At 40.2% G+C, this 11,792-nt stretch overlaps 1 protein-coding gene across 2 annotated transcripts in view; it reads right to left on the bottom strand.

Annotated features, from left to right (window-relative positions):
• Positions 1 to 7,646: 7,646 nt before the first annotated feature.
• Positions 7,647 to 11,792, bottom strand: part of tmc6b (transmembrane channel-like 6b) — an 82,610-nt gene continuing 78,464 nt past the window's right edge. For both annotated transcript variants that reach the window (XM_048252422.1, XM_048252423.1), the window contains exon 21: positions 7,647 to 8,838. In XM_048252422.1, the coding sequence (XP_048108379.1) occupies positions 8,821 to 8,838 (18 nt within the window). In that variant the 3' untranslated portion in view covers positions 7,647 to 8,820. The remainder of the gene's footprint in view (positions 8,839 to 11,792) is intronic.

The raw sequence follows: 11,792 nt of genomic DNA, 5'->3' as shown, positions 1-11,792 counted from the left end.
AGCATAGGCCTAATAGCTATGAAAACCTGTCTGCAAAATCCCACAATCATAACCATAACCATCATTTTTATCTGTATCAGCCTCCCGCCACCAGACAGCATCTGTTCGCAGATTTGTGCGAGGATGAGGCGCATCAAACACTCCTCCTGCACACAGATGTGCGCTGGCTTTCACGGGGCCGAGTGCTGATGCGTTTTGTGGAATTGGGTGAAAAAGTAGCTGAATTTCTCAAAACTCACAGCCCAGCACTGTCAGAGAAAGTAACTGAATCATTCTGGATTAAAACAGCATACCTAGCCGATATCTTCAGTCTGTACAATCAATGAAACAAACAAGCGTCTCCAAGGCGCGGAGTCTAACATCATACCATGTAAGGAGGGTATAGGGTCGGGAAGGTGGAAAAGGGAGAGCTACAACAGTTCCCACTACTGCTGAAACAATGCAGAAATGATCCTGAAACGATCCCTGTATCTGTCCGTCGTGAATTTACCAGACACATGAACGCATTGCAAAATGAGATTAAATCACGGTTTGCTGACACAGATGAATACGTATCGAAAGAATCGTGGGTGTTGGATCCCTTTATTGCAAAAGTCGAGGATGTGCAATACCTTGATTGTGAAGATGAGCTCACATATCCAGGCCAACACTCTGTCAAAGAAATATTTCCAGGTAGGCCTATAATATTGCATTCAATATTGTATCACTGTTAGCAATACGCCTCTGTGCTCGCACTAATTGGGATGTTGGACATAATTAAGCATAATTCAATTCATTCTTTCTTTAATTCATTCAAGGAACACGGATTTAAAAAGTTTTGGATCGTGAAGGCACCCAGCATTGCTCCAAGACTCATACTGCATGTCAAGGATCATACTCCCGTTCAGTACCACGTATCTTTCAGAAACGGCCTTCAGTGCACTTGTCGCCATCAAAACAAAAAAAAGCGTGCAATAGACTGGAGGTGCACAACGACTTTAGACTGGCTGTCACTCATATTACACCTGACATTCCAGCCCTGGCTGTGGGTGTGCAAGCCCAAGTTTCACATTAATGATTTCATCTTTTTTTTGTTCATTGTTCATTTTGTTGTTCATTGCTTGGTGAAGATGGAATGATTACTAAGCGGTAGGAAACTTGAGGGAAAAGATTTTAGAACAGAATGCTTTTTTTTAAGCACAGCACAGCTTGGATATTTCACATGTTTAATGTCAACTGCTGCTTGATTGCTGCTACTCTGTGTAAGCTATGAAAATAATTACATTTATTAAATAAAGGCACACAAAATAAAAACGTATGATTTTCCTTTATTTATTTTTTATTTTTTTTGGGGGGGGGGGTTTTGGAAAAGACCATTGTACTCATGTGATTTGTATTACCAATGTAATTAACATGTATAAGATGGGGCTTCGCCCTAGAGAAATTTGAGTAGTGTTACTGGAACATGCTGTTGCTAGTGACCTGCTCCCGGTATCATGAATAAACCTGCAGTGGTTCCTCACACCTGAGTGTTGCCTGGATATTTTTGACCACAGAACTTCTGACTAAAACCTTATTATGTATTTATATATATATTTTTTTATTATTATAACAACAGTATTATATTAATTAGACCGAAGCAACACAAACCTAACAGATTACATTTCATTAACTATTCAATAAACTATAACATACCATGAAACTCATGAAAACATGGTGGCATTTTGCACAATGGCGCAGAACAAGTTGAGCAGCCAAAAGAAGTTTCAATGCACCGCCCACTATTGGTGCGGCGCCCTGCTCTAATGCAGCTTACACATCCCTTTTTCCTCCCCTCAAAGTGCACAAGTGAGTGGCCTTCTTTTAAATTCCTACTCACTACAAAGTCGATACCCAGGGTATTGATGCCCTGGACACCCCGCTTCCTGCCAAAAAAATCATCACATAGGGCATGCACGATTTTAAGTTTGAAGGCGTTCAGGCCCCAGGTTTTCCTGCCCTTAGGAAGTGGCCTGAGCTGAAGCTGCCACACAATATATGCATTTATAATTGCTATATCAAACAGTCCCCAGAACAGGTAGTTCCACCATTTCTTTCCAGTTCGCCCAACATTGTAATAGCTTCGAAACTGGTCTAGATGGTCAACCCCTCCGATTTTCCTGTTGTAATCCAGGACCGCTTCTGGGCAAGAGATTAGATTAGCATTAAACTTGGATCTTCGCTTCATTTGGTCTCTGCCTGCATGATTGCTTGAAACTATATACACATCCCTTTTGTCCATCCACCTCAATACCATCATCCCATCCCTTCCCACTTTTCTGCTCTCCACTATCATTAATTTTGGTTCCGTGATTTGCGTTGGAAAGCCTTTGGAGGTCTTTCTGATGGTGCCACAATAGTAGGTGTTATGATCAAGCAAGTCTCTCACCAAGGGAATGGAAGAAAAAAAATGATCTGCATAGACATGATAGTGATTGTCCAAATATCCTCTAAGCAGATGCATAACTACTCGGTAGGCCAAACCTGTTCCCTGTACGTCATCTTTTCCCGTGTAAACATTGAAGGCGAGACAATAACCTGTCAAAGAGTCACAAAGGCACCATAACTTTATGCCCCATTTCACTGTTTTTTCCGGCATATATTGTTTCCAACGCAGTCTCCCATCAAATTTAATCATTGCTTAGATCCACAGACAAAAGCAGACCAGGGCACAAGCAGTTTTGGGAAATTTTCTTGTAGCACTTGTATAAATGGCCTAACTTTTGCCAGCTTATCTGTATCCTCTCCTTGTGAACTGCACTGAAAAAATTGGCAAATTAATTAAAAACGGTTGCGAGATATTCGGTCAGCGATATATGGCACTCGGACACATGGATCAGAGCTCCAGAAGTCGGCGAGGCAGGGTAAACGATGGATACCCATGAGGATATTGAAACCAATGAAGGCCCTCATCTCCTCCTCTGTTGTATCGTACCACGTGGCGGGGGGGTTGCTGGATGCAGCATACATATTTATAAACTGCACTAGATTTGAGATGAATAACACCCCAACCACCTGCCACAAGATATCCAGCACGTTGGTCAAGATACATCTGGGGCCAGGATCAACCATACAAGGCTGGATGGAGGGAACTGGGATAGAGTCAGACCATGGTGGATCGTCGTTTGTTTGTACCCTTCCTCTCTGTCTCCTTCTCCCACTGTTTCTCCCTCTCACTCCCAAGCTTCCTCCTCTTCTTCCTCTCCCTCCTCCTCTTCCTCCTAATCCTCCTCCTCCTCTCCATCCTCCTCCTCTTCCTCGACCTCTTCTATACTCTGCCCTGGCTCTCACTCTGGTCTCCACTTCTTCCTCCACTGCTTCACCTGCCTCCTCCGCTTCTTCTCTCTCCATCATCACCTCTTCCTCCTCCTCTCGCATAGCCTCTCCTACTTCATTGTCCTCCTCACCTTGAGAGCTGTGATCTGACACATCCGACAGATTGATCTGACAATGAAAGTTGCACACCAAAAGTCTGTTCGGATTCAATATTAGCCCTATCTACAGTCTGTAATAATAATAATAATAATAATAATAATCTATCTATCTATCCATCCATCCATCCAGCTCGCAACAAAATCTAGTTGACATCCATTCAGAAGTTTTGTTGTCACTCAATAAGGATTAGCATACTGTGATGACTGCCATAGTGAGCTAGCTAACAACGTATGGACGTAATGCCAAATCTATGCCAATGTCTTGTATGGATCTAGCAGATTAGAAGACAGGAATGAAGACATTTCATGTTTTCTGAATTTTTCGGCAAAAAGGTAAAAGACATCCCAGCGCTACACTGCACTTGTTGAAGGGCTACACTAGTGTTCAACGTTAGTGAAAGTTAGCGCTAAACTTAGCAATCAACTTAGCGATCACTGACATATTTTGTTTACGGTCATATTCTTTTATTGCCAACATTACATTTACAACTTACATCAGTGTCATTGCCATCCAATATGGGAAGATCTTCTTCCAGCACCTGAGATGGATCAGTGCACATCAAAACCGTCTTGGCCAGACTAAATCTACGGCGTTTCGGTGCAGAAGACATTATATCTCTTTGCCTGTTACTCTGTCTCGCTGAGGTGATTTCGGAGGCTATAATGTTTAGAATTGTAGGTCCTGACGGCGGGAAAAGAAGTAAATTGTAACAAATCCTATGACTGATGTGACACAGTGACATGAGTGACGTTTTGGCAGATAGCATAGGCTACTGTAACTTTGAGACTTAGGTCCTCATTCATATCGGCTGAACTGCTGCGGCCGCACGGAGCAGATAGGCACATCTCGTAGCATAAAAGATCAAAATATATCAAAGCCTACAAGCAGATTTTTTTGTTTTGATGGCTGGGGAAAAGAGTAAAGTGTTACAAATCCTACGACTGCTGTGCCAAATTGATCATGGCAAGATGAGTGACGTTTGTTAGATTTCTTGGACACATGCCCTCATTCATATCAGCGGAACCACAGCGGCCACGGAGCAGAAACAGGCACATATCGAAAAAAAAAAATAAATATCTAAAAAATAAATCAATACAAACATATGTGTTTGATTATGACAATACATCGAAGGGGATCTAAAATATTGATCTGTAGTGTACATAAGCTGTAGAAATTAAGTGATCGCCTGTATTCATCCATGAAAAAACACCGGCCGCTCACGGCCGTTACGGGGAAGAACAGCATGGCCGGCGACGGCCGGTACGGGGTATAGAGGGTTAAGCCAGCAGCTTTCCATCCACTATTGTAATTCCTCTGGCATTACATTTCTAGTTTAATATAATTTGTTATATTTGTAATAATTAAGACTAAAATGTTTTGACTAAAACTTGACTAAGATACCTTGAGTTCTCTTTTGACTAAAACTAGACTAAAGACTTTTAGTCGACTAAAACTTGACTAACAAAAATTATATTTGAATGACTAAATGACAGACTAAAAAGGACATTTCGTCCGTGAATTAATACTTAATTTTTACCACAAAGGCACTTAGGAAGGGTATTTAAACCTCTTCCAATGAGAATGATTGCAAGCCAGTTAGTACACCTTGCTCTTTATGATTTTGTTAATGGTTGCTGCTCTGTGGTTTATTTTAGCGAACAAATCAAGTATTCATGGTTTTTCAAAAAGGAGCAAGGAGAAGGCATGATTTTCAATAACGCACACCTGCAGCTTCCTGCACACTCGCTAGTCTGTACCATTGTGTGTTTTCTGAATGTTGAGAAGCCTTGCCTCATCTTTGAAGGATCTGACTCGGCAGGGCTCCGTTTTCCCAAGCAAGAATCCATGAGGATCCTCAAGTTTGAGAAACAGCCTACCTTTCTTCTCTGGTCAATCCAATGATGCATTGTGCACTGATCTATTTTTAGTAACTCCTACTATTGAAAATGGGAAAAAATTCTGAACCATATTTATGAATAGAATTCTGACAGTAAAGTAAACACATTACACATGTAAACTTCAAGTGTTAATACATTTTGTGTTCATTTTGCAAGGGATCTTTTAAAGTGAAACGATTCCTACTCACTTATCAAATATCCTGTTTTTGTAACACACTACATTTGCATGTTTGCATATTTAATTAATTTCATATTAGACTTTTTCTTGTATTAGACTTTTTCTTGTTTTCTTGAAACTGGGGTTCCTAGAAAAGGCAAGGTAGCCTTAACTATGATCAAAATAATAATCAACCATTGTTTATTACAGGAAAATTACAGCAATGCGTGAACAAACATACAACCAAATACCAAACAAGAACAATAAAAGGGTATATGATATAAAAGCAAAATAAAAATAAAAAAGTGAGAAAATAAGAGGGGAAATATATGTATAAAAATAATAATAAAAAAAGCTCTAAATATCAGTCAATGCAAGAACACGGTATAAGTCATTTCATATATCACAGTGCCCTCTAGAATTATTAGCACCCCTGGTAAAGTTGTCTAAAAACAGGTATAAAAAATATATCTTTTGGTAGTTTATTGTAATTGCACAATGAAAATAATGAGGAAATCTTGAAGGGAAGCAAATATATTTTGAGAAAAAATTAATATCTCATAAAGAAATACATATTTTTAGTAAAAACATATTAACTACTATTATTGGCATGCCTAGCATACAAATTTAAACCGGAGCATTTTTTTTCATTTATATTCTACTTTAAGTAAACTAAGTTAATCAGAGTGTCTGTGAACTTTCAGCAGTGGTTCATTACTTTCTTTTTCACTAAGGTATGAAAATATGAAAAGTGGCACAGGAGGTTAAATCCCCTAGTCATTTTCCAACTTGGGAAAGACAAGAGAGTACACTAAATGTAAATAAAAGGAAAATGTGTTGACTTTTGTTAGTCAGGGAAAGCCTACAAAAACTAGGTACTTGGTTGAAAATGCCCATATTTATAGGTAGAACAATAATTAAAAGGTTCTAATAAACTGGAAATATGACAAAACTTGCTTGGATGTTTGATGTTTATTTTGCCCCCACGCAGTGAGGAGGATGGTAAGAGAGGCAAACAAATTCCATGAGAACCGCTGTTGGAGAGTTACAGAAAAAAAGTATCATCTTGGGATCACCAACTCTACCAAAAATCTTCAAAAGGTGACCTCAGTGCTAATAGCAGTGTTTCCCATACGTTGACTAATCTGTGGCGGGGCGCCATGAAATCAAAACCGGCCGTTACACATTAATCTTCTATGTTGTACTATTTAAATTAAAAGATAAGATAAAAATCCTTTCACTGAGCTGCACTTTTTACGCACGCAGCCTTTCCTTGCCCCGCTCTCTCTCGTAACGAGCCCGCTGCCCCTCCTCTGCATGTGCATTTAACAAAACATTAATGATTTTTGAAGGATTGTTGCCACATAGAAGCATTGCATAGAAGATGCTAAATTGCTACTAAATCCGCTTAGCATCGTTACAATGCTGCGCAAATTTGTTCAAAACTGCTGCATTAAAGTTAACTGCTAAGGTCTTATCACAACATAGTACATTGAGAAGACTAAACTAAGTTAAGTTAAGTTATGCAATCAAGCAGTATCTCAAAGCTAACGTTAGAATACTGCATGCTTACTTACAGCTGCTTGTCAATTTCGCTACTCATGCAGGGCTCATTTTATTGACTCTGACACTGAATATTTTCAAAATCCCGATGTAAATGGAAAAGTGTTTTCCAAAACTCAAAAGTGTATTACAAGTTTTCTGTAATTGAATGTTTACATATGCAAATTAGGCATATTTTTTTAAATATGCGCTAATTTGCATACATTTTAAAACAAAAAAACTGAGCATTGGATACAGCCAGGTTCAAAATTAAGTTTTCATTGTGTTCAGATGGGGGGGAAATTACAGAGGGATTTATGGATATCTACTTTTGTTATCCTGTAAATCAGAATATGCTGTCAATAGCCTTGAAGTGTAAGTTCAGTGTAAATTGACCCATAGCCTTGTTGTATAAGCTCACCACATGCAGCCCATCGAAAAAAGAATGAGACAATTTAGGACAACGTAGGCAAAGTTATGGACAGGCAGCTTAAAGCAGACCCATGGGGCATCAAAACGGAAACTGAAAGTTACTCCCCACTGCCCCATGGGTCTGCTTTAAGCTGCCTGTCCATAACTTGGCCTATGTTGTCCCAAATTGTCTCATTCTTTTTCCTATGGGAAAAAGGACCGCAGCCTATAGTTTGAGAAATGCTGGCCTACACGCTGCTTTTGTTTTGATGACGCATGCGGCGGTGCGACACTGATGGCTGGCCTTGCCAGATCAGGTGTTTTTTCCGCTACATATTAAGGCCTGTTTACTGTGTGTTATAGCCGGGTATTCGCCTGGAAGGCTCTGTAGAAATCTGGCACCCTATTGAACGAAGTTAAACTGAGAGAGCGTACAGTTCACAGACACCAGAATGAACGAGTTCACAGTAACGTTTATCAGGCAGTAATACAGTACGTTCAGTTCACGTTCACCCAAAATATGAACGAGTTCATAAACTATCATTCAATGAACGCATTCAGCCACAACACTGCCGGGCGCGTAACTGAAGCGATCTGTTCACGGCGTGTAAAAATTGTTTCAGAAGACTGGTCTATTTTTTCGAACGTATGCACCACTATCACATCTGGTGTAGCCAGTTCCTCTGATCATAATGGAAGCTAATTGTTGCAGCAGACGCAACGCGAACTGAACATTTCAGTTAGGGGACTGGTGTAGCCTCCCTGTTATGAGGTATTTTTGTTTCTCAGAATAAATTTCTTTCCCCTCAAGGTTGGATTTTTCCTCATTGTTTTAATTGTGAGATCACCAAAAGATGATTTTCGAAAGGTGTGTAAAATAAAAGACTTATGAAAGACATGAACTCAAACATAATTTCCTTTGCCATTAATTCTCAAACTGCATTGTTAGTAATTGTTAGTATATATATTTTTTTTCTATCTGAAATTGACTCCTGTCAGAAACATAAATTTCCCTGTCTCTTACAGTTTCTCAATTTCACACTATATAAACTACATAAACTCTTTCAACAGTACTGTACACATACACACACACACACACACACATCTATTCAGACAAAACTGCTATAACATCAACATAACACTCCTACCATTAGCACTTAGTAGCAAATATTTATTTGATGTAGCAAGATTTTTACTCTCCTTGCACACTTACACGGAGGTGTAACAATAAATGACCATGAAGAATACGGTTTACCACCATTGCTGTCCAGTTGGGTATATTAGTCTGAGCGATGTGCTGTTTGATTCAATATGGACGTCTGGATGTAACATGCTGCTTGCATTTATTATCATTAAAGCTCAATAATAACTGGAGTCCTGAAAAACAATAAGCATAGATGAAAAGTTAGCGTGAGAAAGACTTTTTCCGGTACTGCGTACCACCACTGAATCTTATGGTGGTGCCTGACTGTACCGGCCTACTTTCACCCCTGGTGTAACCAGTCAGTAAAAAACTCATAACCTGTCAGTAAAAAATGAATTCACAAAAAAATAGCAATTCCTTCATTTAATTTCATTTCTTTACTTTCGTTAAAACGCCAATGCAGTTTCAAGGTTTGTTTTGCTACTGGGTTCCCCCGCAGTTGCAGAGTAGGCCTACTAGTATTTCACACAACAGCCGTAAATACTACTTATGGTTAACACCCTTGCCACTGGACACGTATGTGAATTTGTTTACACGCTGGCAAAAAGTGTTGACTGACAAGGTAATGACACAATTTCATACACAATTGCCGTAAAGCAATTATTTTTAAATTCATTGCATCACCATTTGGACAATCAACAATCCCTCAACAATCCCTTCACAATTCAACATCAGAAACATCTTGACATCATGCCCTCTAATTTTGGAATCATTCTGATGAACCATCAAGGAGAAGTGCATCAAAATTGATCATGTGTCACTAGTGTAATAGCCATTCTTTCTGTTGCCAGATGGTGACACTACACCAGACATGTACTTTGGCAATGTGGATATCATCATTACCATACACCGTGTTCCAAATTATTATGCAAATTGGATTTAAGTGTCAAACATTTATTTTTTAGTTTTTTTAATTAAACTCTTGGATGGTATTGTGTCTCAGGGCTCTTTGGATCATTGAAATCAATCTCAGACACCTGTGATAACTAGTTTGCCAGGTGAGCCCAATCAAAGGAAAACTACTTAAGAAGGATGTTCCACATTATTAACCCTTAGAACCCGATTGACGCAAAGTGCGTCAAAAAACACACCCTTTCTTCTCTGTTACATTGCTCCGGAACTGTTCATCTCAGCGAGATGAAACTTTTATTGCATAACAGAGCAGAAGTGGGGCTTTCCAACGAGACTACGCACTTGTCCAGGGTCGGACTGGGAACAAAATTCGGCCCTGGCAATTTTCTCCTGGACTGGCCCACCACTTGACCGACGATCCGCCCCCCCCCCCCCCCCATAAATAACAAACACCCAGTAGGCCTATTATGCTGTAGCAACACTTCATAAACTGAACCCAAACATTAAACATTTAGAGTTTAGATCTATAGCGTATAATCACAACACGGGGGTCCGGAAGTGTCTCTCCGGGATTTTTTTTTTTCATTTCTGGTTGCTAATCACACCATTTTAAAGTGATTTGAGAAGGACAGGATTTAGGGATAGGCAAGACAGTCTCATAATCTGTCTGTCTCACGTCATGTTACCCCATGCATTAAACCACGTCACTGCTTGACTAAAAAATATAGGCTACTGAACATGGACATCGTCATAGTTGACAGAGATTACGTTTTGTGCCAACATGTTGTAGAAACACAACCACAGCCTTAATTTGGTGCAAATCTCCTTTACTTTGGTTATAGTCCGCGATTCACATTAACTGTAGGCTATCACCACAAGTGTATAGGCTACTAAACGTTTTTGCCCAAGTTTGTGTGCCGTCATCACATTGTGCAAAATTAGGCTACCTTCGTTACTAACCTACCAGTTGATGGCCTACTTTTTACCTGCATCGACTCGCGAATCGTGATTGATTGTGCATTTAATGTAACACTCGGTGGAGAGACTTCCACTTTCCAAGTTTCACTTTCACTGTCGTTGTGAGCTAAAAGGCTAGGCCTACTATATGGGAAATACTTTGAAGTTCCTTTGGAGTAGGATCAGCTCCAAAAATTAATGGATTTTCTTTAACCTGTGCTACACTTTTCCACCAAGTTGTGTGAAAATTGTAGACTACCCGTAGTTTTTTTTTATGTTGACAGAACCGCACTACAGTAGCCTACATGGTGCAGTAAATGGAAGCTCTTGGTAAGCGATACAACGCGTCTATAAAAACAATATATTTATGGAATAAAACTAGACCTCTGGTTGCTGTTTTACGGTTAAACTGTGATGATGTGAACACCAGCCAGCGGAGGGCACCTACTAGGCTACCATGCACTCGTAGGCTATATTTCCCCACAAACCTAGCGGCTGCTTGGACAAATCCACTTGAGGGGTGGGGCAGGGGGGCGCGATCGTAACACACACTGAATCTGTCATGAAGAGGCCAAAATGATTGACCGGTCACCCCCCAAGCCAAATGGATGCAACTGCATTTATAGGCTAGGCCTATGCCTACATGACGGGCCGCAAATAGGCCTAGTCTAAAAAAAAAAAAAAAATCCCGGAGGTCACCGGCCCACATGTGGACCGGCCCACCGGGCATTTGCCCGGTTGTACAGATTACCAGTCCGAGCCTGCACTTGTCTGTACAATCAAGTATGAAAATTTAAAAAAAAATCATGAAATTAAATCAAATTGCAAATTTACAGTCTATACTTCTCTGTGTTCACCTGCACACGCATTACTCTCGTTTGAATTACTCACAAACCTGTGATCGGATAGATATGCCATGCATGTCAGATGAAAGAGGAGACACAGAGCTATCATTTGATACCAAGTACATCCTTTTGGGATATAAACAGACGAAGTGACAGCAAAATAATAACTTCATATAGCTCGACTTACCCCACGTTTTTGTGTTGTGGGGCAAAGCTTTTTCATAACCCAATGCTATCATGTGTTTCTCTATGGCAAAGCATGTTCATAATCCGTTTTTTAGAATCCTAGCAAATTCCTAGCCGCGTGAGATCATCCTGATCTCGCAAGCTTCAGTTTTCCACTCGCAGATCAGTCTGGCATCTTACCCAGTGGCGTAACTATAGTAGGTGCAGCAAGTGCAGTCGCACCAGGGCCCGTGACCTCCCGGGGCCCGTTGCTACCCCCGCCCTGCCTCCTTTTTTGTTTTGTTTTA

This window comes from Alosa alosa, chromosome 9, assembly GCF_017589495.1.
Source record: "Alosa alosa isolate M-15738 ecotype Scorff River chromosome 9, AALO_Geno_1.1, whole genome shotgun sequence".
Taxonomy (NCBI): domain Eukaryota; kingdom Metazoa; phylum Chordata; class Actinopteri; order Clupeiformes; family Clupeidae; genus Alosa; species Alosa alosa.
Note: the sequence above shows the minus strand (reverse complement) of the source record. Positions and strands in the feature narration are given on the sequence as shown.